We start from the raw sequence: 27,976 nt of genomic DNA, 5'->3' as shown, positions 1-27,976 counted from the left end.
CCCCACGATTTTGCCTTTTAGGAAACAGGTGTAGAAGGTCAAGCTACTTGCCCAAGGTCACATGGCGGGGAAGTGATGGAGCCAGAATTAAACTCCTGAGTCGACCCTCAGCCACAAGGCCATAGTCTGCGCAGTTCGCTCCAGGGGGTTTTACCAGGTCGCTCTTTTGTTCACCTTCCATATCTAGGCCTTGCTCGTTCCCACTTTTCCATCTTTGCTCATCTCCAACCAGAATCGCGGAGAACATCCTCGAAGGCCCTTCTGGCTCACTAAGCCTCCATGCTGCCTTCTCTGATCTGGTTCTAGGTTCTGGTGCAGCCATATAACCCCTGTGAAAGCAGTTGTGTCTGTGGGCCTCTGGGTCCTCATTTCATCAGAAGAGAGGATTGGGTCCCATGTCTAAGGACGGACTATGGAATCGGAGTCAAGCCACCCGCCTTCCCATTTCTGGACCCCCACCACCCTCTGGTCGATGTCAGCCTTGGCCTGTAATGCTCTTGGTTTAGTGCACATGCTTGTCTTGTGTCCTCACTTGTACTTAAGTCCCTTGAGGGTTAGAGTGGTGCCCTGGCCTTCTGGGCGCCTCCCATGTCGCCGAGCAGAGTCCTTCTTTCCTTCTCTCCCTCCTTTTTCCTTTGCTCTTCTTCCTCTTCCCCACCTTCTGAGGTGACCCGCTTCTTATACTGACTGCCTTACCTGCCCCCCAAGCCCCCCATCCCCAGCCTGAGGCCAACTGCACCCCCAGTGAGCCCCCCACCAGGGGCACGCTCAGCAAGAACCGCAGAGGGGAAGACAGAACAATGGGAAGTCTGTCAGGGCTCGCGGGCAGAGACCAGGCCCTCTTCATCTTTCGAGGTGCCTGGCACATAGCCGGCGTGTTCAATTGAATTGGCTAACCACTGGGCGTTATGAAATTACACGATAATGTATATTCATTGTGATGTGCCCAAGTCATCAAGATGAGGTTATGCTATGATTTGCAATGTCTGTTACAAGAAGGCAGGGAAGTGGATAATCTGTTTTGGGAAAATTTATTTCCCAATTAGGCAAATTAAATACACTTTTTGTGCACTTGAATGGACTGGCTTCAAGCGATCTGGAAAATTCATTTATGTGCAATACTTTATACCCTGACAGCGGTGGGTAGGGGAGGTGGGCCTCTGTGTTGAGTGGCCTTTGTTCATCTGTCTTTATATAAATGCATCCTTGGTTATTTCATATGTGTGTTGACTCCCCAAAGGGTCCTTAGCTCCCCATGACCGCAGGATCCGTTTCTTGGGGTCCTTTCACTTCATGAGTTTCACAAGTACAGCAGACCCTTTGACAATGTGTGTGCCAGAAAGCTGGCTCTCCCCGCTTTCTCCATTTTGATGCCATTGACCGGGTTTCCGTGAGCTCTTTGCATGGCCTTGTGAGCCCACGTCTCCCATCTTATTCTTCCCTCTGCTCTTCACGCCCCCGTGTCCCTTCCTCCCACGTTCCCGATTCGGCTCTGCGTGCAGACGCGCGTGCGCCTGAGCGGGCGGCTGTGTGTCCCCGCCATTGCCTCTTAGACCTTCCAGACTTGCCTTCTCTGTACCGCCCAGCTCCGAGCTGACCAGAGCACCCCTTCAGACGTCTCCTCCCGAACCTCTCCACATGGGGCAGACACCCACTGATCTGGGGAGTGGGGAGAGCAGCCTGTGACTGAGGGGTTCCTGGGATGTGAGACGTTCAGTTCTCGAATCAGGACTGTCCTGCTTTGCCTGGGAGAGTTGGTAACCCTACCTGTGACAATGCCCTGGGGCTGCCTTTTCCCCTGTGGACGGCCCTAAAACAGAGTCCCTGTGAATTCATTGATTTATTTTAGTTTTTTTAATGTCTTTATTGGATTTTAAGACAGAGCCAGAGAGTGAGCGGGGGAGGGGCAGAGAGAGAGGGAGGCACAGAATTGGAAGCAGGGTCCAGGCTCTGAGCTGTTAGCACAGAGCCTGATGCGGGGCTGGAACCCATGGGTCGTGAGATCATGACCTGAGCTGAAGTCGGATGCTCAACCAACTGAGCCACCCAGGTGACCCAGATTCCCTGTGAATTTAGTGTCCCCAGAATCCCCTCAGATGGCTTGGGTGGGACCCGGATACTGGCATTTTTAAAAGGCTCCCTGTGCATCTCTAATGAACACCAAAGGCTGAGAAGCCATTTGCCATCAAAGCACAACCAGAGTGTAGGACGTTGGGTTTATTTATTTATTTATTTATTTAAATTCGTCTATTAAATTTTCCACCCAGAATACCTAGTCCCTGCTCCAGCCTCATGGGCATTTTCTGAGTCACGGTGAAAGTGCCCAAGCCAGGTCTTATATGTCATTGCATCTCCACCCCCTTCAGGGCTGTTGAGGCTCAAGGACTGTGGCTCCTGCGGTCCCCTTCCGAGCTGACCCAACCCTGCGGCCGCCCTGCGTCCTGGGTGCCCATCCCCATTAACTCCAGGGGCTTAACTTCTCCAGCAGTTTCTGGTGTCCAGCACGAGACGGCCTTGGGTGACCAGCGGCCGACTGCCTTGCCTCATGGCCTGTGCTTGCCTTCCAGGAAGCTCTCCACCTTCAACGCGTACATGGAGACCCATGGCTACAACTTGGAGCAGATCTGGAGAGATATCGAGGACGTCATCATCAAGACGATCATCTCCGCCCACCCCATCGTCAAGCATAACTACCACACCTGCTTCCCCAACCACACTCTCAACAGTGCCTGCTTTGAAATCCTGGGCTTTGACATCTTGCTGGACCACAAACTCAAGCCCTGGCTGCTGGAGGTAGAGGGTTGGGGTGAGGGCTGAAAACTGGCCGCTCTCACTGGGGTCTGCCCGGGTCAGGCTCATCCCTTCATCCCTGGCTCAGCCCCCGCTCCTTTGAATCAACCTCCCGGCCAGGCCAGTTTATCCAGCTGCCGGTGCTTGCTGCCTGGGGCTCCTCCCTTCGCTGAGAAGTGGCCACCAGAGGGGGGTAGACGGCCAGGGACTGGAGAATTCCTTGCGCCTTCTGGAAGTACTCCAGACCTGGAAACTTGGATCTCAGGCGCAGAAAGCCTCTGAAGACTGCTTTGTCTTTTGTAATAGAATCGTCTCCCAGAAAGGGGGTGGTGTTCATCAAAACTGGGTGATGATGTTAAGATCAGACAGGAGCTACCAGGGCTGGGTGTCGGGCTTGGGCCACTCAGTTCCAAGCACCGACAGAGAGTGGCCTGGCGTCCGTGGCGGAGGGAATGGGTGGAGGGCCACCCAGCGGGTTTCCTGTGTCCCCTAGGCCCACGGCAACAAGGGGGGGCCATTCACAAGGTGGGGGTGGAGGAGTGAGGTGCCAAGTCAGAGGTGCTGGGGCCAGCTGGCATGGAGTCGGAGCCAGTCTGCAGAGGGGAGACCCAGAATCACGAGTCACATTCCTGGGACCTTGTCTTTCCTCCATTCCCAGCCCTTTTCCCAGGTATAGGTGGGAAGGAGAATATGGCTGTTTGGAGCCCTTATACAAAGAGCAGAATCTGCCACCAGGCGCAGGCCTTCAGAAGCTGCTAGAAATCTTTAAATGTTACCTAGGGCATCTAAACAATGAGGAATCCTCTCCCTCCTCTCACCTCCTGTCTCACCCTCAATCCTGCTCAGGGTCCCAAATGCATCACTGGTTGCTTCCCCACCTCCCAGCCTGGCCCTTTCAACCGCCCCCTTCCATCCACTCTATGGAATGGCATGTGCGTGAGACAGCGCGCATGCCAGGGGCACCCCTGATGCTTCTCAAGAGGAAAGGGCTGATGGGGCGCCTGGGTGGCTCAGTCTGTTCAGCGTCAGATTTCGGCTCAGGTCGTGATCTCGTGGTTCGTGGGTTCGAGTCCTGCATCTGGCTCTGCACTGTCAGTGTGGAGCCTGATTGGGATTCTCCCTTCTTCCCTCTGTCCCTCCCTTCTCCCTCTCAGAATAAATAAATAAACCTTTAAAAAATCATTTTAAAGAAAAGAGGAAAGGGCTGGCATAAAAGCTGGTTAAACTAGAGGATGTTCTGTTTTCTCACTCTGGCTTCAGTTGGTGTTTTTTTTTTTTTTTTTTTAATGTTTATTTTTGAGACAGAGAGAGACAGAGCTTGAGGCGGGGAGGGGCAGAGAGAGAGGGAGACACAGAATCTGAAGCAGGCCCCAGGCTCTGAGCTGTCAGCACAGAGCCCGACGTGGGGCTCGAACCCATGAACCGTGAGATCATGACCTGAGTAAGCGAAGTCGGATGCTTAACTGACTGAGCCACCAGGCGCCCCTGGCTTTGGTTGGCTTCAGTGCAGACCTCCTCTCCCTGTCTGTCCCCCTCACCTGGTAGCCAGGGCCCCAAGCTGGGCTGGGGCAGCCCCTTGGTGGTGGCATTGTGGCATTGCTCCCTGCTTCCACTCTGGACTGCCCAGCACCCCCTCTCCCACTCCTGCCCTCACAGGTCAACCACTCTCCGAGCTTCTCCACCGACTCCTGGCTGGATAAAGAGGTGAAAGACAGCCTGCTCTATGACACTTTGGTCCTGATCAACCTGGGAAGCTGCGACAAAAAGAAAGTCTTAGAAGAAGAGAGGCAACGGGGCCGATTCCTGCAGCAATGTCGTTCTCGGCAGACCAGGTACAGAGGTGTCCCCTCCCCGTGGAGACCCCGTTCTCTCTGACTGCCCTGCTCACAGTCAGACCGGCCTGTCCTGGTCCTCCACGGCTCCCTGGTTATGTGGCCTTCCGGTCACTTCTCTGAGCCTCAGTGTTCTTTCTGTGAAATGGAGCCCGTGATACATAAGGTGGAATTAAATGAGATCACGTGTGTAAAAGGTTCATCACAGTGCCCAGGATCTTAGTGTGTGTTAGAGATGGTAAAGAGCCTTGACTGGAGTTGCGGGGGCGGGGGGGGCGGTGGTCAAGATGAGGGAAGGTGGCTAAAAGCTACAAACTTCCATTTATAAAATAAATAAGTCATGGGGATGTAATATAGGGCATGGTGACTATAGTTAGTAAGACTGTGTTGCATATTTGAAAGTTGTTTAGAGGAGTACCTGGGTGGCTCAGTTGGTTCAGCATCTGACTTTGGCTCACGTCATGATCTCGCATTGGCTCCTGAGTTCGGGCCCCACGTCCGGCTCTGTGCTGACAGCTCGGAGCCTGGAGTCTGCTTCCGATTCTGTGTCTCCCTCTCTCTCTCTCTCACTCTGCCCCTGCCCTGCTCTGTCTCTGCACGAGTCCTCTCTCTCTCAAAAATAAACTTTTAAGAAAAAGTTTAAGAAAAGAAAGTTGCCAAGAGAACACATCTTAAATGTTCTCATCACAAGAAGAACATTCTTGTTAACTACGTATGGTGACAGACGTAGACTTATTTGGGGGATCATTTCACCATATACATCAGTATCGAATTGTGCCGTACACCTGGGAAACAGACAGAATGGTGTAGGTCAATGATACCTCAATTAAAACAGGTCATCGCATTTAAAAAAAGGATCTTGCCCTGAGCTGGTGGGGAGGGAAGTCAGTTCTAACATATGATAGTCCTGTTTGGAAAATTAACTTATATTTGCCAAAAGCGGCCGTTGGAACAGTTTTACCACGAGCCTTTTTTTTTTTTTTTACCTAAAAAAAGATTTAGTTACAGACAGAACTATATCATGGGTATGAATTCATTAAATATAATGTGAAGATTCAGGGATCACCAATCCAAAAATTAAAACCATTCCTTTGTTTTTACCGAAAGACCCATTGCTCTCTCCTGCCCCCTGTTACCTGTTGGCGGGAGCGAGCGCCCCCTCCTCCCTGAATGGCAGTATTTGCCTTTAAACAGGGGCCTTCATTCTGCGGAGTGATTCTAGTGTCTGAAGACTCTGCACTTTGTGGAAGAGATGCTTTTGTTGCTTTTCAGATCCCATGGAAGCCCCTCGACTCCCATGAGCAGAGCCAGCGGGTCCTTGGGGGTGGGGCTTCTGAAACGGAGGCGACAGTGCCTGTGTTCTGACCGCGCTGGGCCTCTCAGGGCACTCTGGCGGGCGCCCCGTCTTCCCTGTGAGGAGGGCGGCAGGTGGGCAGCGGGGGGTGTTCCATGGTCCCGTTTTGGGAGCTAAGGAGACGAAGCTTCTGGAAGGGGAACTGACGTGCACAAGGTCCCCCCGCCCGGAAGTGACAGGACTCGAGCCAGACCCCAGTGAGTGTGCCGCTTGGGACTCTGGGCTGCCTTCCACGGTTCCCAGCTCTCTCTAAACTGCTCAAGGAGGAGGCAGCCTCTGTTAGGGAGGAACCGGGGGGCCCTCCCCTGAATCATCCTCTTCTTCATGGCTTGGCCCTGGATAAGCTCAGTGCTCTCAGTTTCCTTGCTGTAAAAGGGGTTTATCATTCCTCCCTCCCTGACCTCCACCTCCCCGTGGGGCTGCGAGGGAGAATGAGATCATCACAGCTCGTAAAAGCTCATCCAAGAAGCCCTGGAGTTTAGCAAAACACAAGCTGCCATCCTTCCGAAGAGGGTAATCAGGGCTGTGAAGGGGGAGGTGGCCGCCGTCCGCCTCCTCAGAGCCGAGTCAACGGGGAAACGGGATCTCACATGAGGAACCACCTTGGGGAGCTGTCAGAAGGACTGTCCTAACCAGCGATTAGTGCCTCATGACGACAGCTGTCCCCAGAGGGCTAGAATCTCCTTCCTTTCAGGCCCACAGACACACACATCTATTTAGCAAATACTGGTTGACCACCTGGCCCCCAGATGACACTTGGCTTGGCACGTCCCTTCTAGAAAATCTACAGTAGCCCCGTATTCTGTTCCCCAACAGGATGGAGGAGGTCAAGGGTTTCCAGGCCGCATGGTTGGAGAAAACTGAGCAGTACGAGAAGGAAAACTGTGGAGGGTTCCGGCTGATTTATCCTATTCTGAATTCGGAGAAGTATGAGAAGTTTTTCCAGGGAAACAACTCTCTCTTCCAGAATACCATTGCTTCCAGGGCTCGGGAGGTGTATGCCCGGTAGGAAGGCTCTGGGTGACATGGGTGGGTATTGGGGCGGGGGTGGACATTATACTTGACCTTTATAGGGTGACTGGCCTGGGATGGTGAGGAAGGTCTTTTTTATTATTATTATTTATAAGGTTTATTTATTTAGTTAGTTTTTAAATGTTTGTTTATATTTTGAGAGAGAAAGAGAGTGTGAGCAGGGGAGGGGCAGGGAGAGAGGGAGACACAGAATTGGAAGCAGGCTCCAGGCTCTGAGCTGTCAGCACAGAGCCTGACGTGGGGCTCAATCCCACGAACCATGAGATCATGACCTGAGCTGAAGTCGGAGGCTTAACCGCCTTAGCCACCCAGGCGCCCCCACAAGGAGGGTCTTTGAGCCTCAGTCCCCAACCTGGAAGTTGCCAGGGACAGATTTGCTTTAGTCTCACAAGGACCAAGAATTCTAAGATATCCTGCTGTGGGGCGTTAAGTAGATATGGGACTGTTTCTAGAAACCCACCTCTGGGAGGGGAACCCTCACCCCAGTCCAGAATTCCCAGTCCCTCAGAACTAGCTCCTGAATTCCCACAGGCATGAAATCTAAGAGCTGGAAGGGACCCACCCTGTCCAGTCTAATCCCTCTCCATCACCTCGTTTTATGGAAGGGGAGTCCTGAGCACGGAAGGGGTCCCATAGGAGGTGATGACGAAAGAGAAATCAGAATCTCTGCCTCCTGACACATGTGACCATGTTAGTCCCACTACATCATTGGCCAGAGAGGCCTGGGATATACAGTGGTCCAATATGGGGACCGCTTGGTTGGGCTGCCTGCCCAGACCCTCTTCCCGGCACCCGCCATGTGTGGCATTGAGCTGCAGGGAAGTGGGGACGGAGACAAGGGGGTGGAACCCTGTAGATCTTTCCCTGGATGCTCTTCCCCAGGCTGGGAATGGTCTGCTGGGAGGAATGACTTGCCCCTCCCCCTCCTGCTCTGTGCCCTGCAATCCCACGTGTGCAGGCCGGACACGCTGGGGGAGGTCGTGTGGAGCACTGCCCTCCCTTGCCGAGTCTCATCCACCCGTCGGGGACAGTCCCCACATTTGCAGCCCGCCCCTCACCTCCGCTGATGCTCTCCGTTCCTCCCGGACAGGCAGCTGATCCAGGAGCTGAGACTCAAACAGGAGAAAAAATCCTTCCAAATGAAAGAGAAGAAGGCGGAGATGCAGGGGGAGTCGGCTGGCGAGCGAGCGAGAGGCAAGAGCATGAGGAGCCAGGGACAGAAACGACAGCAAGAACTCAAGGCCGCCGCCCCCGCCTCCAAACAAGTAAACTTGACAACGACGGGGAGGGGGGCCTGTGTGCCCAGCACCCTTCCCCGGCTGGGGCCGGTCCGCGGGGGGCTCCGGAGGAGACCACTGCTCAGAGCCCTGACGCATTGAAGGAATGGGGCTGCATGGAGGGCTGGGGCCTGGAGGGGACTGGGGGGGCGGGTCTGGAAGTCACGAGAAGCCCGGCATCCTTCAGACAACTCTCACTGGTCTGTCCTTCTTGCCTCCCCCGGTTGGGAGTAAAAGCAGCTGGGTGGCCAGACAGGATCCCCACGGAGGCCACGGGCTCCGGGACCACTGGGGTAAGAATGCCCCCCTCCAGCAGGCCAGGGGCACAGCTGGGGGGAGGGGAGCGCAGAGAAGAGCAGCGGGGAGGCAGGACCCTCACCATTACACGGGGTGACTAACCACAGCCGGGTCCTCCCAGCCTGCTCACTGCTCAGACTGTGGCCCAGCCCTTGGCCTGTAGGCCAGCTGTCCAGTTGACCGGCGATCCGAATCCTTGGATTCCCCCTCTCCGCCTCACTGTCCCTTCTGGCTCGGTGGAAAGACTCAGCTGGCCTTTTGTGGTCCATCTCCTTTGTCTTCAGCACTGCAGGGACTGGAGTAGAGCAGGGTCTATCTTTGTGGGGTTCGTTGCTGTTCTTGTTGTTTAGAACTTTGTTGGGGTCATAGGCCCTTGGAGAATCTGATAAGAGCTCTGGAATCCCTTGCCATAAAGTATCCAAAGGTACAGTTTTAAAACTGCAGTCTTAAGTGGCTCAAAGTCCCCATGAAACTATCCATGAGCCTCCTAGGAGCCCCTGCACCCCAGGATGAGAACTGTGCATTAGAGACACTTTGATACCGTCTGCCTGCCTTCTCCTCCTCTCCTCCTTTGCACCTACCCTTGGTGCAGATGAATCTGGAAGTGGACACAGCCGGGTTCCCATTTTCCTCCCTTCCCAGAACCTCCAGCCATTGACGTTAGTGCCCTGCACACCTGACTTGCTCTTGAGCGTCAGAGATGCAAAAGGAAATGAGACCAACGGCTGCCCTGCCCCGGAGACCCCCACGAAAGAGGCCGGCCCTGCGCCCTGCAAGCCTCTATCTGCCAGACAGTACACCTCGGTGCCTGACCTGACGCACTCGAGCCTTCTCGGCTGCCCGGGGCTGGAACTCAGTGACGCCCTCTCCAGAATCAAGGAGGCCAAGTCTGCCTCCGCGGTGAACATATTCACCGATGACGCCGTGGTGAGTAGAGTGGTCTACCTCCCCCGATGGCTGAGCTCAGGGCGGTGGTGGGAGGAGCCTTTCTGGTCCCTTCTCTACCCCTGACTTACAATCTCTCTTTGAGTAAGTCACTGAAGCCTCGATTTCCCCACCGGGGAAGTCTAAGTTGTGGAATAGCATCCCCTTAGGATCCAGAATGGACCCTTCCTCTTGAGGCTTTTCAAATGTTAATCAGAGTCAGTGACCACGACCAAGCACTGGGTCACGACTGTACTTTAGCTACCAGAAAATCTTCAGCATGTTGGGCCTTCGCTTGGTCTGAGTGCAGTAGAGAGTAGTGCATTGTTTTTCAAGTTTCTAACCGTAGCCCACAGTAGAAATCCATTTCATTTCCTCTGAACATAGACACACACTGAAAAAAAGCTTCTAAAAAAGTTCTTAAGGGACACCTGGCTGGCTAAGTCGGTGGAGCAAGCGACTCGATCTCGGGGTTGTGAGTTCGAGCCCCACGTTGGGTGTGGAGATCACTTAAAGAATTCTTAAAAAATTAAAAGAAGTAAAGCTGTGCTTAGCCATACCACATACAGCGAGTCCTTTGCTATTTTGTGTTCCGTTCTGTTCTTTTCAAAATGCTAGTTACAACCTACTAAATAAATTTCATAATTTATTAATAGTTTACAGCCACAGTTTAATAAGCACCTTTAAGAGAGTAGGCATTGGAGCTTCATGACGTGAGATTTTGCAGATATGAGATCCTAAAAGCATAGGCAGCAAAAGCAGGGGCACCTGGCCGGCTCAGTTGGAAGAGCATGTGGCTCTTGACCTTGAGGTCATGAGTCCGAGCCCCACGCATGTGGGGTATAGAGATTACTTATTAAATAAATAAATCAACAAACTTAAAAAAAAAAAAAGCCCAAATAGATAAGTGGGGGACTATATCAAACTTGAAGAATCAACAGAATGAAAAGGCAACCTGTGGAGTGGGAGAAAAAAACTTGCAAACCATATATCTGATAAGGGGTTTATATCCTGAATATATAAAGGACTCTCACAACTCAACAACAACAAGAATAACCTGATGTTAAAATGGGCAAAGGATTTAAATAAACATGTTTCCAAAGGGAAAGAAGCCAGTCATGAAAAAGGTAAATGCTGCCAGTGAGGTCTGTAAGGTATTCAAACTCTTTTTTTTTTAAATTTTTTAAAATGTTTATTTTTGAGAGAACGAGCAAGCACAAGTGGGGAAGGAGCAGAGAGAGAGGAAGACACAGAATCTGAAGCAGGCTCCAGGCTCCGAGCTGTCAGCACAGAGCTTGACCCATGAGCCATGGGGGGCTTGAACCCATGAGCCATGAGATCATGACCTGAGTTGAAGTCAGATGCTTAACCGACTGAGCCACCCAGGCGCCCCAATAGGGTATTAAACCCTTAGAAACACAAAATAGAATGTTGGTGGCCAGGGGTTGTGGAGTTATTTAATGGGGATAGAGTTTCAATTTTGCGAGTTAAAAAGGTTTTAGAGGTCTGTTGCATAGCAATGTGCATATAGTTAACGCTACTTACTGTACACTTAAAAATGGTTAAGATCAGGGTGCCTGGGTGGCTCAGTCCCTTGAGTGTCCAACTCTTGATTTTGGCTCAGGTCATGATCCCAGGGTTGTGGGATCAAGCCCCTTGTCGGGCTCTGAGCTGAGTGTGAAGCCTGCTTAAGATTCTTTCTCTCTCCCTTCGCTCCTCTCCCCCACTCGCTCTCTCTCTCTCTCTCTCTCTCTCTAATTAAATAAAAAAGGTTAAACTGGAGACACCTGGGTGACTCAGTTAAGCATCTGACTTCGGTTCAGGTCATGATCTTTCAGATTAAGGTTTTGAGCCCTGTGTCGGGCTCTGGTTCGGATTCTGTGTCATCCTCTCTCTGTCCCTCCCTTGCTCATGCTCTGTCTCTCTCTCTCTGTCTCAAAAATAAATATTAAGAAAAAAATTTTTTAAAAGGTTAAAATGGTCAATCTTAAGCCGCGTGTGCACGCGCACGTGTGTGTGTGTGTGTGTGTTTATTTTACGGCAATTAAAAAAAGAATAAAGAGTATGCATTGGGATCTGACTGCCTCTGTTTAGATACTTGGATCCTGGAGTCTCCTATATGACTTGTGTCTAATTACTCTTATCTCCCTAAGCCTTAGATTCCTCATCTAAAAAAATGGCATTTTAATAATAATAACTGCAGAGGATTACTTTGAGGCTTAAATGAAAGAACTGATGAAAACGTTTAGGGACACCTGGGTGGCTCCGTCAGTTAAGTGTCTGGCTCTTGATTTGGGCTCTGGTCATGATCTCGTGGTTCATGGGATCCAGCCCCACATCCGGTTCTGAGCTGACTGCATGGACCCTGCTTGGGATTTTCACTTTCTCTCCCTCTCTCTCTGTTCCTTCCCAACTCACGTGAGCGCTCTTGCACGCATGCTCGCTCTCTCAAAATAAATTAAAAAAGAGGAGAAAAATGTTTAGAGTGGTGCCTGCCACACAGGACGCAGGAGGCATTAGCTGTTATTTTAATATTACTGTGACTTAGTAGCCTGGGTGGCTCAGTTGGTTAAGCGTCCAACTTCGCTCAGGTCATGATCTCACAGTTCGTGGGTTCAAGCCCAGCATCGGGTTCTGTGCTCACAGCTCAGAGCCTGGAGCCTGTTTCTGATTCTGTGTCTCCCTCTCTCTCTGCCCCTCCCCCACTCGAGCTCTGTCACTCTGTCTCAAAAATGAATAAACTATAAAGAAAATATATTACTGTGACAAGACTGTCTTTGTTCTTTTCTCATTAATCTAAGACTTAAAGTAGTACTGGTTAACTCTAAAGAGATTTTTAAAAAGTAAGGCAGCAACATTTTATTGTTTTTTTTTTTCTTTTTTGGATTTCCTCTGCAGAGGGTTGGTTTAATAAAAATCCTTGGTTCGTGCAAAGCCTTTGTGTCTTTCATTTATTTATTTTTCCCTTTTATCTCTATGCTCATCTACCATTCTCCTATCTACCATCTTTTGTTAGTATGTTTCCTGGCAAAGTAGAGATTTTTTTTTAATGTTTATTTTTGAGAGAGACAAAGAGACAGAGCGTGAGCAGGGGAGGGGCAAAGAGAGAAGGAGACCAGAATCTGAAGCAGGCTCCAGGCTCTGAGCTGTCAGCACAGAGCCCGACACAGGGCTCGAACCCACAGACCGCAAGATCATGACCTGAGCTGAGTTAGATGTTTAAACGACTGAGCTACCCAGGTGCCCCAGTAGAGATTTATTTTTAATGCGTGCATTTAAACTTTATTTAAATGTGATTGGGTTTTTTATCTCTTCTATGACCTATCCGTTTTCTTGTTGAGCCCTGCTTTTTTTTCTATTTTTAAGATTAAATTTGCAGGCATTGAAATGGTCGAAAATTTTTTAAAAGTTTACTTCCTTAAGTAATCTCTCCACCCAGTGTAAGGGTTGAACTTGAATCCAGAGTCACATGCTATTCTGACTGAGCCAGCCGGGCACCCTGAAATGCTCAGATCCTAACTGTACCATTCAGACAAATAAACATGTCTATGTAACCTATATCCCTGTCACAGTGTAGAAACTTCTGACATTTCCAGAAAGTTCTCTCCTGTCCTTTCCCTACCAATCGCCCCCCAGTCCTCTGTGTCCCTCATTCAAGGACAAGGGATCCTGACTCTGACTTTTTCGACCTTGGATATTTTGCCTATTCTAGAATTTTGTATAAATGGAATAAAATAGTACATATTCTTTTGTGTCTGTCTTCTTTAGCTCAACATTATATCTGAGACCCATTCATCTTGTTGGGTATATCAATAGTTGATTCTTCATTGCTGAATTATAATCTATTGTACAAATCTACTGCAGTTTGTTTATCATTCTCCTGTTGATGGACATTTGGGTTGTTCCCAGTTTTTATTCTTTTATTGCTACTGTGATTAAAGTTTCTATGAACATTCCTGTACAAGTCGTTGTGGACACATGTTTTCATTTCCCTTGGGTAACTACCTAGGAGAGGTGTGCTAGGTCAAAGGGTAGATCTATCTAGAACTTTATAAGAAACTCCAGGGGCACCTGGGTGGCTCAGTCAGTTGAGCATCTGACTTCAGCTCAGGTCATGATCTAATAGTTCGTGCGTTTGAGTCTTATATTGGGCTCTGGGCTGACAGCTCGGAGCCTGGAGCCTGCTTCAGATACTGTGTCTCCCTCTCTCTCTGCCCCTTCCCTGCTCTCATTCTGTCTCTCTCTCTCCAAAAAATAAACATTAACAAAAAATTTAAAAAGAAAAAAAAGAAACTCCAAAATATTTAAAGTGATTGTATCATCTGTACATTTCCATTAACAATGAATGAGAGTTCCAGTTGCTCCATTTTTATCCACCTTTGGGGGTATCTGGTTGTTGTTTTTTTCTTTTTAATTTTAGCCTCTCTCATGGCTATTTGTGATTTCACTTTGTGGTTTTCATTTGCATGTCCCTGGTGATTAAATGTATTGGGCACTTTGTCAGTGTTAGTCATTCATATTATCTTTCTTTGTGAAGAGTCTGTCAAGGTTTTGCTTCCCTCTCTTTTAAAAATGAGGATTATTTATCTTTTTATTATTGACTTGTAGGAATACTTTGTATATCCTGGAAACCTGCCTATTCTTCTTTTTTATTATTAAAATATATCTTTAATCTTTATTTATTTTTAAGAGATAGAGACAGAGCATGAGCAGGTGAGGGGCAGAGAGAGAGGGAGACACAGAATCAGAAGCAGGCTCCAGCCTCTGAGCTCTCAGCACAGAGCCTGGCTCAGGGATCGAACTCATGAACCGCAAGTTCATGACCTGAGCTGAAGTCGGATGCCCAACCGATTGACACCCAGGTGCCCCTATTCTTTTTCTTAATAGTGTCTTTGATTAGGGAAAGATTTTAATTTTGATGAAGTTTATCAATTTTTCTCTTAGTTACTGCTTTCGCTTTCTGTGTCCTGTTTAAGAAATTTCCTGGTCACGGAGATGTTCTCTTAGTTTTTTCCCTAAAAGCTTTATAGCTTTAGCTTTGTGTATAGGTCCATGATCCATTTCAAATTAATTTTTGAGTATGCTCAGAGATGGGAACCAGGGTTTGTTTTTCCCATATGTGTGGCTATTTTGAACACTTTTTTATTTTTTTTATTTATTTATTTATTTTTTTTAATTTTTTTTTTTTATTTCTAGGAGAGAGAGAGAGAGAGAGACAGCGTGAGCAGGGGAGGGTCAGAGAGAGAGAGGGAAACGCAGACTCTGAAACAGGCTCCAGGCTCTGAGCCGGCAGTCAGCACAGAGCCCGAGGCAGGGCTCGAACCCACGAACCGCGAGATCAGGACCTAAGCGAAAGTCAGACGCTTAACCGACTAAGCCACCCAGGCGCCCCTGAACACTTTTTTAAAAATTAAAAAAAATTTTTTTTTAGAGAGAGAGAAAGAGAGCAGGCAGGGGAGGGACAGAGGAAGAAAGAGGGAGAATCTTAAGCAGCCTCTACGCCCAATGTACAGCCTGATGTGGGGCTTGATCTCGTGACTGTGAGATCAAGACCTGAGCCAAAATCAAGAGTCAGACTCTTCACCGACTGAACCACCCAGGCACCCCTCTCACACTATTTATTGAACAGACTTTCCTTTGGGGTGCCTGGGTGGCTCAGCGGGTTCAGCATCCAACTTCAGCTCAGGTCATGATTTCACTGTTGGTGGGTTCAAGCCCCTCGTAGGACTCTGTGCTGACAGCTCAGAGCCTGGAGCCTGCTTTGGATTCATGTCTCCCTCTCTTTCTGCCCCTCCCCTGCTCGTTCTCTGTCTCTCAAAAAATAAAATAAAAGCTTAAAATTTAAAAACTAAATAAACTTTTGGGACGCCTGGGTGGCTTAGTCTGTTAAGCGTCCGACTTTCGCTTTGGTCATGATCTCGCTGTTCGTGGGTTCGTGCCCCGCGTCTGGCTCTGTGCTGACTGCCAGCTCAGAGCCTGGAGCCTGTTTCAGAGTCTGTGACTCCCTCTCTCTCTGACCCTCCCCTGCTCACGCTGTCTCTCTCTCTCCTAGAAATTAAAAAAAAAAATTATTAAAAAAAACTAAATAAACTTTTTTTAAAAAGCAAGAAAGAATAGATTTTCCTTTGTCATTGAAATGCTTCAGCCCCTTGTAAATCCTGGTAAATTTTTTGTTGTTGCTGACTCTTCAGGATTTTCATGATAAACAATCATGTCACTTTCAAATAAAGGCGATTTTAATTCTTTCAAATCTTTATGCCTTTTATCTCTTTTTCTTGCCTTACTATGTACTGTCCAGGATTTCTAGTACGATGTTGGAAACCTTGTCCTGTTTTCAGTCTTAGAGGGGAACGTTCAGTCTTTTATCATAAAGTATGATGTGGGGGGCGCCTGGGTGGCTCAGGCAGTTAAGCCTCCAACTTCGGCTCAGGTCTTGATCTCACGGTTCCTGGGTTCGAGCCCTGAGTCAGGCTTTGTGCTGATAGCCAGCTCAGAGCCTGGAGCCTGTTTCGAATTCTGTGTCTCCCTCTCTCTTTGACCCTCCCCTGCTCACACTGTCTCTCTCTCTCTCTCAGAAATAAATAAAACATTTTTAAAAAAGTATGATGTGAACTATAGCGTTTTTGCAGATGTCCTTTATCAGGTTGGAGAAGGTTCACTTCAATTCCTAGTTTGGTGAGAGGTGTTTTTTTTTTTTTTTTTAATGTTTATTTATTTATTTTGAGAAAGAGAGGGAGAATCCCAAGCAGGCTCTGTACTGTCAGCACAGAGCCTGTGATGGGGCTTGAACTCACAAGTGGTAAGATTGTGACCTGAACCGAAATCAAGAGTTGGGATGCCCAACCGACTGAGCCACCCAGGTGCCCCCTGAGAGTTAAGTCCTATATGGCTACTGAATTTTCGTAACAGTTGATAAGATCAACTGTTTTTCTAATTTTTATTTCACTGATTTCTGCTCTCTATTAATACTTTCCTTCTGCTTTCTTTGGCCTTATTTTTGTTTTCCTTTTTCTAGTTTTTTTTTAAGAGAGAAGCTTTGATTATTGATTAAGACCTTTTTTTTCCTTTTTTTAAAGCAGGCTCCACACCCAGGGTGGGGGTTGAACTTATGACCCTGAGATCAAGACGGAGCCAGCCAGGCTGCCCAGACTTTTTCTAATATAACACTTAATGCTATACATGTGTCCCTATCCTTGCTTTTGATATATTTTGCTATCCTGTTTATTTCTTGTTTTCATTTCATTTAAAATGCTTTCTGATTTGACTTGAGATTTCCTTTATGACACCTGGATTATTTAGAAGTATGTTGTTTAATCTCCAATTGTTTGGAGCTATTCCTGGTGTTTTCTGTTACTGATTTCTATTTTAATTCCATATGGTCAGAGAGCATATTTAATATGATTTCCATTCTAAATTTGTCAAAGTTTATGTTATGACCCAGAATATGGTCTCTTTTGGGGAATGTTCTATGTGCACTTCAGAAGGGTGTATATTTTGCCATTGTCAGGTAGTGGCCAATTAACATCTAGTTGGTTAATGATGTTGTTCAACTCTATGTCCTTGTTAATTTTCTGTGTGTGAGTTCTATCAGTTACTGAGAGATGCTGAAATCTCCCACTATAATTGCGAATTTGTTTCTCCTTTCATTTCTGGAAGCTTTTTCTTCATGTATTTTGAAGCGTTGTCATTAGGTATATACATATTTAGGATTCTTACGTCTTTGGCAAACTGACCCTTTTTTATCACCATGCAATGTCTTGTTACCTCTCTTACCTGAGAAGTCAACTGTATTCGTAACATTGTCAGCTGTATATAATGTGTCATTTTCCTCTGGCGGTTCTCTATCTCCAGATTTCAGCTATCTGACTATGAAGTGTATGGGTATCATTTTCTTTTTGAAGATTTTCTTTTCTTTTTTTTTTTTTTTAAGTAATCTCCATCCCCAATGTGGGGCTTGCACTCACAACCTCGAGATCAAAAGGCGAGGGCTCTTCTGACTGAGCCAGCCAGGCGCCCCATCTGGATGGCATTTTATTTGTGTTCATTCTACTTAGGATTCTTAGGGACTTATTGATTTTGTAAATGGATGTCTGTCACCAGATTCAAGAAGTTTGTGGCTATTCTTCAAATATTTCTTCTGCCTTATTTCATTCCTCTCTATTTTACTATCTCTATGACCACTCTAGATACCACAGAGAAGATGAATCATATAAGGTTTGTACTGTGCATCTGGCTTATTTTACTTAGCATCACATTTTCAAAGTCAACGCGTGTTGCAATATATATCAGAATTTCTTGCCTTTTTAAGGCCGAATAGCATTCCCTTGTCAGCATATACCACATTCTGTTTCTTCTCTCATCTCTTGGTGGACATATGGATTACATCCACCTTTTGGCTATTGGGAATAATGTTGCTGGGAACATTGGTGTACGCATTTTTTTTTAAATGTTTTATTTATTTTTAGGAGAGAGAGAGAGAGACAGCGTGAGCAGGGGAGGGTCAGAGAGAGAGGGAGTCACAGACTGAAACAGGCTCCAGGCTCTGAGCTGGCAGTCAGCACAGAGCCCGACGCAGGGCTCGAACCCACGAACCGCGAGATCATGACCTAAGCGAAAGTTGGACGCTTAACCGACTAAGCCACCCAGGCGCCCCTGTACGCATTTTTTTTTTAAAGGAGTTACAACTCACTGGATATGTACACCTAGATGCAGAAATGCTGAGTCATAGTGTAATTGTAATCTTATTAACTGTTTCTAGATGGTTCGCCAAAATGGCTGTATCAGTCTACCTCCTTATCAGCAGTGTATGAGTGTCCTCGTACCACCCCATCCCATCAACACCTTTCTGATTTTTGCCAGTCTGACAGCTGTGAAATAATACCCATTTTTCTGATAACCAATTTCTCGGGTTTAAACTGTCTCTTGTATTAAAACAAACAAACAAACAAACAAACAAACAAAAAAACCCAAGGGACTTCTGTGGCCATCCCTCTATCCTCTGCCCTGACATTTAACCAACTCCTGGTTAGGAAACTATTCTAACCTAATCTTTCTTGCTGCTCATGACCTTGGCCTACTTTGTTTAAGTCAAGAAGGCCTAGGAAGGAGACTTAGGCTTCGGCAGTCTCATTTTGGACTGTTTTCTCTTCCAGCCCGTAACCCCAGTAGAAACCTCCCCAGATTCCTCCACCCGGGGCTCAGACTCCCCAGAGCCTCTGCCCAGCATGATCCCGAAAACCAGCTCTGAGCACAGTAGCCCCGAGGCGGATAAGGCGGCCTCCTCCAAGTATGAGCACCACGGAATCTCTCAGCCCCTCCTCCAGGGGAATATGTCGAAAAGCTCCCTGCCCACGAAATCCCAGGGCTTCCTAGGAAGTCTGAACCAAAGCTGGGCTTCGCTGAAGATTGACACGAGGAAGCAGTATCTGATGTCGGAGCTCCTCACCAAGGTTCACCTGCGGCAGAAGCTCTCCCTGTTCCCGGCTCACTGCAACCCAAAGCTGGTGCTGAGTAACAAGTCACGTGAGTGCCACCAGGCTCGTGCCACGTGCCCAGGGCTTAGGGGACGGAGCCACGAACGGAGCCAGTCCTCGTCTTTGAGGAGTGCCCCGTCTGGGGGTGGCGGTGGGGGATACAGCCCCTGCCCTCAGGGAGACAGGAGACCCCACCCTGATGGTGGAGACATAACCCACGTCCTTAGGGAGTCTCTAGTCTTGCTGGAAATACAAAAGCAAAAAAAAAAAAAAATCATATATATAGAATGTTTTTAAAAAGTGTTCACTTAGTTTGAGAGAGAGGCAGAGAGGGAGAGAGCATGCCAGCAGGGGAGAGGAAGAGAGAGTCCCAACCAGGCTCCACACAGTCAGCGAAAAGCCCCACACTGGGGTGTGGCCCCCGTGAACCTTGAGATCGTGACCTGAGTCGAAATCAAGAGTCTGATGCTTAACCGACTGAGCCACCCAGACGCCCTGAGACTTTTCTCTTTTCTTTTAATGTTTTAGTAATTTTTGAGAAAAGAGAGAGAGCAAAGGGGAGGGGCAGAGAGGGGGGGGGACAGGGGATCCCTAGCGGAGGGGGGTCTGTCTGCGCTGACAGCAATGAGCTGGATGAGGGAAGGGCTGGAACTCACCAACCTTGAGCTCATGACCTGAGCTGAAGTCGGATGCTCAACCCACTGAGCCACCCAAGTGCTTCCCCCAGCCCCCCACCCCCACCCCATTGAATGCTTTTGACAAGTACCCTGTTCAGTTTCCGGGTCCTCATTCAGAAGAGCTCCATTCGGCTGAGTCCTGTCGTACTGGGTGAGGAGCATTCAGTATGGCAACAGGATAGGAAACTATTTGGGGGAGGAATTGGATTCAGGAACTCCAGCCGGTTTTAGGCCGGGGGACCCCAGCGGGAGGTGGCCCCCCGCCAGGAACGGGGGCGAGTCCAGCAGCACAAGCTGATGACGCCGGTGACTGCGCCTTTCCAGAAAACCAGTCCCTGCCCGGGGAGTGCTGCGTGGGCGGCCGGAACTCCGGCGGGAACAGGCGGCTGCGTCTGTCCTCCCTCCTCGTCGTGCGCGATCCGCCGAGCCAGGACGTCTCCCTGAAGGATCTGCTGGTGGTCGCCACTCCAGCCCGGCTGGATCCGAGGCCGGGCCGAAGCCACAGGGCTGCCACGAGAGATCCGTGTATGCAGGATCGGGAAGCCTACAGTCACTGCCGCATCGCGGGCCCCAGAGGATGCGCGCGGAACTAGGTAGGTCCGCCCGTATTCCCTTCGCGTGCTTGCTTTATTGGCCCGCGCCACGTGTACAGATTTCTGGAAGGTCGGATAGGCAGGTGGGTGGCTGGAGCGATCAGACATACAGGTGAGCAAACTATCAAGACTAACTTCAGTCACGGGCGCCCGGGGGGCTCAATTGGTTGAGCGTCCGATTTTGGCTCAGGTCATGATCTCTCAATTTGCGAGTTCGAGCCCTGCATCAGCCTCTGAGCTGACAGCGTGTATCGGATTGTGTGTCTACCTCTCTCTCTGTGCCCACCTTCCTCCCCCCCCACTCGTGCTTTCTCTCTCCCCCAAAAATAAACATTAAAAATTAAAGAAAAACAGGGGCGCCTGGGTGGCTTAGTCGGTTAAGCGTCCGACTTTTGCTTGGGTCATGATCTCGCGGTTTGTGGGTTCGAGCCCCGCGTCGGACTCCGTGCTGACTGCCAGCTCAGAGCCTGGAGCCTGTTTCAGTCTGTGACTCCCTCTCTCTCTCTGACCCTCCCCTGCTCATGCTGTCTCTCTCTCTCTCCTAGAAATAAATAAAACATAAAAAAAAAATTAAAGAAAAACAAAAAGACTAACCTCAGTCAAAATGTGCCAAGACCCCCTCCCCTCCCCCATGTGTATTTCTGCTATGATCAACCTGCTTTGCTGGTACTTTGCTTGTCTTCCACTTACGGCTAAAAGTGAGAGTCATTGGGGCGCCTGGGTGGCTTAGTCGGTTAAGCGTCCGACTTTCGCTTGGGTCATGATCTCGCGGTTGGTGGGTTCGAGCCCCGCGTCGGGCTCTGTGCTGACTGCCAGCTCAGAGCCTGGAGCCTGTTTCGGTCTGTGACTCCCTCTCTCTCTGACCCTCCCCTGCTCACGCTGTCTCTCTCTCTCTCTCCTAGAAATAAATAANAAAAAAAAAAAAAAAAAAAAAATAAAAGTGAGAGTCATTAATGCCAGTCCCAGAAGTAGCACCATGTCATCCGTGAGGTTGATTTCCACAGCTTTCATTCCATGCCAGCCTGGCCTGGGTCCGGGTCACTTGCCCCGAAAGCGGGCAGGGTAATGACATGGACTGAAGGGACAGAACAACAAGACAGTGGAGCGAGGACCTTTGAGAAGCTTTGATTCCACTGTGTGGAAGATAGCAAGGGGCCCTCTGTCGGAACATCGGTGCTGCCCAAGGAGGGCGGTGTGTCCCAGCCCAGGAGAAACTCATCAAGTATATGGCATCTCGGGAAGGGGAGGGGCTCCTGCAGCTTGGCTGCCTGGAGAAGGCTACGCTTTTCGTCCATCTCCTTCCCTCTTGCCACCAAAGTGTGACCAGACAGTTTGACCCTGCCTCCTTGTGCAGTGTCTCACACTGCAGACCGGCCTGAGAGTAAACATCAGCCCATAGACATCACTTTGGGTGCTTGTAAGAATGTATATTCGAGAGCCGGCTTCCAGAAATTCTGATTCAGTAAGTCCTAGTGGGGGCCCAAGAATCTGCATTTAAGAAGCTCTTCTGCATGATTCTGATGGGCTTCTCACCTCACCTCAGAGAAGAACTGGGCCTGGTGTTTCCCTGATGATTTTTCGATCGAGGGCAGGGCTGGCTAGTTAAGCCCTCTGGGTCACACTCCTGGCAATTCTGACACAAGATGCTTGAGGTGTGGCCCCGGCAACCCATGTCTCTCAGGTGTGGTAGTGAGTGAGGATTGTCCTATGTCTAGACCCAGGCCTGGGCACAGAAACTTGTGACAGTCAGGCCTGACCTGTGGGCCTGTTATTGGAACAAAACTCCCCGATCCTTACGGAGCCCAAACCCACCCCTGCTTTCTTCAGTTCATGATTTTCCAGTACTAAAATTTGAAGTCAAGGGAAGGTTATTCATTTATTGCTATTTATGCTCCCATTGCTTAAAAAAATTTTTTTAATGTTAATTTCCTTTTGAGAGAGAGAGACAGAGAGAGACAGAGCTCAAGCAGGGGAGGGAGGAGCAGAGAGAGAGAGGGAGACACAGAATCTAAAGCAGGCTCCCGGCTCTGAGCTGTCAGCACAGAGCTTGACGTGGGGCTTGAACCCACAGACCGTGAGATCATGACCTGAGCAGAAGTTGGATGCTTAACTGACTGAGCCACGCAGGCACCCCTGTTTTAAAAGAAAAATTTTTAATGTTTGTTTGTTTGTTTATTTATTTATTTATTTTGAGAGAGAGAGAATTCCAAGCAGGCTCTGCACTACCCGATGCAGGGCTCGAACTCACAAGCTGTGAGATCATGACCTGAGCCCAAACCAAAGTTGGATGTTTAACCAACTGAGCTACTCAGGTGCCCCTATAATCCTATTGTTAAAAACGGGGCGGGGGGTTGATATAGTAGGTTACAGTGAAAAATTTATTCAATACACCTGATAGAATGAAGTCATGATGATCAGATGCCATATAGAGAAAGGAGATCATTGTATTAAGAGGGTGAGAGAAAGTACTTTCTGCATTGACTACTGAATTCGGCTTTGAACCTCTTAGCAGAAAAGGCCAAACACAGCATTCTGTTTGGGTGTTTGGGTCTTTCTTGTCTCTCCAATCAGAATAGAGTCTCCCTAAGGACATGGATTCTGTCTCCACCATCTGACTGGGGTCTCCCTGAGGGCAGGGGCTGCATCTCCCCACCCCCTACCCCACGCCAAGCCCAGACTGAGAGCTCTTCAGAGATTAGGCTATTGGTTACTTCATATCCTAAGCTCTTGGAATTTCCCTCTACATACTGGCATTTATGTGACTGGTTACGCAGCATCAGGTCTGGGTAAGAGAGAGCTGAGAACAGGGAGAGCTTCTCTCTCGGTTGAACCTGGGACATCAGATGATGTTTCTTTGTGTCATTCTTTAGCAAACTCCAGCTTGGGTTTGGTCTCCCTGAGAAGCTCTGGGATTTGACTGGCAGAGGCGTTTTTGGTATTCTCTCCTAAATGAGTAAAAATAAGTTTGAACATAAAGATAAGTTCTTTTGGAGAGACTTCTTTCCCGAGCCCTCATATCTAAGGGCAGTTTGTCATATGGAATCTTCTATTACAGACTTCTACTACCGTGGAGGACAGTGGCCGGAGGCACTTACTTTCTCATGAATAGTAATGATGGTAATTGTTACCCCTCTTTTAGCAGCCAACCACGCTGGTGCCGGCACACTTCTAGATATATGTATTTTTTATCCAATTTCATTTCAATCACAATTGTGCACTTTAGAAAAGAAAAGAACTTCTGCTCAAAAAGCAGAAGGCCTGAACTTTAGAAGGTCCCACAGCTTTTAAGTGGCCCAGCAAGGATTTGAGACAGATGTTCCTGATTCCTAAACTATACTACCTTATTTTCAAATGGCATTTTTAATAGTCTTCAGTTTGAGCTGGGGGCATACCAAAGGGTTCTAATAAATGACTCTTCAGTGAAGGCATTTCTGCAGGTGACGGAGGTGGCCTCTTAGAATGCCATACAGGGTTGCCAGATCGCAGAGCTGGCCCTCTGCTCTCATGTCAAATGATGGGTTCTAAAAATCCCCAGTTCATCAGTGTGCCAAGGACTGATGCTTACAAGGCAAACTCCTGAAGTCTAATTGTATACAGGAGAATGCCCGGCCATCAGTGCATTCATTTACAAATGGTGGAGGATGTGGTGTAAGAATCAGGCTTCACGGTTGAATAAAAGAAGGAAAGAGTATGGGGCGCCTGGGTGGCTTAGTCGGTTAAGCGTCCGACTTTCGCTTAGGTCATGATCTCGTGGTTCATGGGTTCGAGCCCCGCGTCGGGCTCTGTGCTGACTGCCAGCTCAGAGCCTGGAGCTTGCTTCAGATTCTGTGTCTCCCTCTCTCTCTGACCATCCCCTGCTCGCGCTGTCTCTCTCTCTCCTAGAAATAAATAAAACATTTAAAAAAAAAAAAAGAAGGAAAGAGTAGAGCAGAGGTCCAAGTTATGGGGCTTTCTTGGTCAAAGTAATACCTTCCACACATCAAGTTGACATACCATATTCATGGAATCCTCAGGTCAAATGCTGTGAGCTTGGCAAGAAGACATCAGACTTTATCCTCAATTTGCAAATGAAAACCACCACGGTTTGGGGACATTAAATGACTTGTCCAACCTCACACAAGTGAGGAGTTCTGGACAAATAACCCAGTGTTTCTTCCTCTTTACCATCCTGCTGTGGACTTAGAGCCTATCTTGACCCCTGTGAAGAAAGGAGCCCTGACATGTTTCTACTTAGATCACTATAATCTCATCGTCCTTCCTCTGGACCCACTTTCACGGCGGGTCGGTCACTGAGTTTAGGGTTTCAGATCTGTCAACAGTTGAGCTTTTAGGGGATAAATAGTCCATTTTGTAGATTTTAAGAGATTCTTTTTTTTTTTTAATTTTTTTTTTTTATGTTTTATTTATTTCTAGGAGAGAGAGAGAGAGACAGCGTGAGCAGGGGAGGGTCAGAGAGAGAGGGAGTCACAGACTGAAACAGGCTCCAGGCTCTGAGCTGGCAGTCAGCACAGAGCCCAACGCGGGGCTCGAACCCACGAACCGCGAGATCATGACCTAAGCGAAAGTCGGACGCTTAACCGACTAAGCCACCCAGGCGCCCCAGATTTTAAGAGATTCTTAAAAGCCTGCTACAGCGGTGTGCCTGGCACCCTACGGAATAAGTGGTAGTTGCATCATGAGCATGATCATCATGATGACATTGTGCTGATGAGGCCAGCAAGGACTGGACCCAGACACACTTGCTTTTGATGTACTCAAAGCTTTGCATACATTTTCTCAGTCGTTGAAGCAACTCTATGTGGTGAGTACTATTGTTATTCTCTTTTTTTCAAAGGAGAAAGCCAAGGTTTAGAGAGGCTAAATAACTTACACAAGAGCACTCAAAACTCCCATGCCTGTGCGCTTAACCACCACCGCATATTATCTCGGACTCGCCATCTTGGCTGCTCCTTAATGACCCGTATCAAATATTTGGGGCTAGAAGGATGCAAGAAGATGATGGTAAATATGAGTTTCTGGTGACTGTGGATGTGAATCACCTGAGCGCCTCCGAGCTACTTCTAGATAGGAATGGTGATGATGTGTTAATTGACTTGAATATTCTAGAGGCTATTTTAAAGGAAATTAAAAAATACATATCTTTTTTTTTTTTTTCAGAATCAGGCTGGATCTCTGCCACTGTTTTCCTCTCCACCTCGTATCCCCAGGAAATGATTTATCTTTTCTTAAACTGTCTACAATGTTCATAGAATCAACTGAAAGTTTTATTTCCTCATCTAGATATCCCGGTCTTATAAACTACCTCCCATTAACACCACTGGGCCAACAGCCTTGCCTTTTGCACCCTCCCAGTTGAGTTTCCAGTGATAAAGGACCATGACTTATGAGAGATATTGGTGCTGCCTCAGGACACACCCCAGCTGCCCCTCTGGTGTCATTCCTATGGGTCCCTCAGATGGCATCGTCTTCTAGAACACTCCCCCCTCAAAGGAGGAATGTTGCAGAGAAAGACTCAAAGTTTCCAGGAATCCAAAGTCCTCAGTCCACCAACAGGCCTCTGAGCCCTGAGTAAGGGGACTGGGGCAGATGTAACTTTACAAGGTAAAGACCAGACCTCCTCCCACCCCAGCCACCTCTGTGCCCAAACACCTTCCTGCTACCTCCGTCACCAATCCTCATCGACCCTGCTGATAGAGAAAGAAGTGAGGCGAGTGTGCCTGGCGTGCAGGTGTTTCTTCCAGCTACCTGCAGAAATGACACATCTTCCCCCCAAGTGCACATTAATAAATTGTGACGCTCAATGCTGGGCTGGTGAGCCTGATCCAGAGAGGGACTGGGAAGGGGGAAGGGGGAGAGATCGTCTTCCCGAGCACTCCTCAGTTAAGAAAGCTCCAAATGCAGTGAAAATGCATCGGGAGCCTTTGAAGAATTTCTTTGGATGAATGGTAGGCTCTGCCCTCCTTGCCGGGAGGCTGGTGCCCAAGGTGGCCCTTTTGGGGGGCACTGTGGCTGCCACGTGCCTGCCCAGCATCAGTTCTGGTAGACGCGAGGCATAACCTTTCATCCTGCCGGTTCGTTCTCTACAGGAATGTGATCTGAGATTTTGCCCCACTTGCTCTTCCTGAGTTAGAGCCCAGGAATGAGGAGCTTTGGAGGGGGCAGCGGTGGAAGAAGGGTGAGGTCTGAAGTCAAGAACCTGCTTCACAATGTTGATTCAGCTTTGCTTTATGGACTCCTACTGGAATGAATTTCTGGCGTCACGGATGTCAGAGGATTCTGGGAAACTTAAAGCACACAGGTCTCCTCACTCAGTTATCCAAAGTGGTGAATGGAGAAGCCATGCATGTCCCACTGGGAAGCACTCACAGACACAACTTCATCCCCACCTGGGTCTGGTTTTCAGAGACTCCTGGTATAGAGTTCTTTTTTTGTTGTTTGTTTTGTTTTTTAAATGTTTTAATGTTTATTTATTATTAAGACAGAGAGAAACAGAGCATGAGTGTGGGAGGGACAGAGAGAGAGGGAGACACAGAATCTGAAACAGGCTTCAGGCTCTGAGCTGTCAGCACAGAGCCTGACGTGGAGCTCGAACCCACGAACCAGGAGATCATGACCTGAGCCGAAGTCGGACGCTCAACTGACAGAGCCACCCAGGCACCCCTAGAGTTGTTTTTAGTAAGTAAGTCAGGATTTACCTGGATGGTAGAGGAAGGGAGCCCTGATTACAACTACCCAGATTAGTAAAACATTAACCCTCCTGGGGCGCCTGGTGGGCTCGCTCAGAAGAGCATGCAACTCTTGATCTTGGGGATGTGAGTTTGAGCCCCATGCTGGGCACAGAGACTACTTAAACCCCCTTTGCCTGTCCCTTCCCAATACCATTTAGGAGCCTCAATATGGACTGACTCAAGGCCAATTTTTCCATTGTCATTTTTGGGATCTATAGATCAGAGCCTGGCCCTCACAAAAGATGTAAGACTTCCTGAAACGGGGCTTTCTAGAACCTCCACATCTCTCCCCTTTTCTCCCTAGTCACCAGCTTCAGCCAGTCAAGGTTCCTGAGCTGATAAAAAGGAAGTCTTTTAATAAGGCGAAGTCAGAAGGATTTGTCTTTCTAGGGGACGATTTGGTGCCTGCACCTTTGATCCTAGACTCCGCTTCATGGGCGTGGAATCCGTGTAGTCTCACATAGCTGCACGCTTAGAAGGGCCTTGCACTTGGTTAGATGCTCTGTTTTCACCCTCTTGAAATTCTGAATATTTTTTTAAAAAAATGTTTATTTTGAGAGAGAGGGTGAGCAGGGGAGAGGCAGAGAGAGAGGGAGACCGAGAATCTCAGGTAACGGAGAGCCTCGTGGGGGGCTTAAACTCAGGAACCAGGAGATCATGACCTGAGCTGAAGTCAAGAGTCGGACGCTTCGCCCACTGAGCCGCCCAAGCGCCCCTGAAGAGTTTCTCAACCAGGAAGCCCCGCATTTTCATTTTGCGCCCACCACGGTACGGTACGTAGCCAGTCCCGCTTAGAGACTTCGACAGCTCTGGGTTAGCCAATGAGAAGGCAACATGGCAGGCCCCGCCCACCCCGCCTGTTCGCGCACAGGGCTCCGCCCAGCAGCGGTCTGCCCGATGCTTGTGTGCGACAAAAACAAACAAACAAAAAACAAAACAAAAAATCTTGTGGCAGACGTTGCCCCGTGGAGTGTGCGGTGGAGTGAGACAAACCCACAG

General features: G+C 48.6%; 1 protein-coding gene across 3 annotated transcripts in view; it reads left to right on the top strand.

Moving 5' to 3' along the window:
- TTLL6 (tubulin tyrosine ligase like 6) overlaps positions 1-26,050 on the top strand; it is a 44,853-nt gene extending 18,803 nt beyond the window's left edge. The window contains exons 10-17 of one of the 3 annotated variants that reach the window (XM_039227659.1): positions 2,568-2,793; positions 4,447-4,622; positions 6,793-6,981; positions 8,099-8,273; positions 9,225-9,509; positions 18,818-19,028; positions 19,981-20,249; positions 25,407-26,050. In XM_039227659.1, coding sequence (XP_039083590.1) covers positions 2,568-2,793; positions 4,447-4,622; positions 6,793-6,981; positions 8,099-8,273; positions 9,225-9,509; positions 18,818-19,028; positions 19,981-20,249 — 1,531 coding nt within the window. In that variant the 3' untranslated portion in view covers positions 25,407-26,050. Of the gene's footprint in view, positions 1-2,567; positions 2,794-4,446; positions 4,623-6,792; positions 6,982-8,098; positions 8,274-9,224; positions 9,510-18,658; positions 19,029-19,980; positions 20,250-25,406 lie in introns of all 3 variants that reach the window. The other 2 variants (XM_039227658.1, XM_039227660.1) reach the window with 2 other exon arrangements.
- The last annotated feature ends 1,926 nt before the right edge of the window (positions 26,051-27,976 follow it).

This window comes from Hyaena hyaena, unplaced genomic scaffold, assembly GCF_003009895.1.
Source record: "Hyaena hyaena isolate Hyena2069 unplaced genomic scaffold, ASM300989v1 scaffold_29, whole genome shotgun sequence".
NCBI lineage: Eukaryota > Metazoa > Chordata > Mammalia > Carnivora > Hyaenidae > Hyaena > Hyaena hyaena.
The sequence above is the reverse complement of the archived record's forward strand: the minus strand, read 5'-3'. Positions and strand labels throughout refer to the sequence as shown.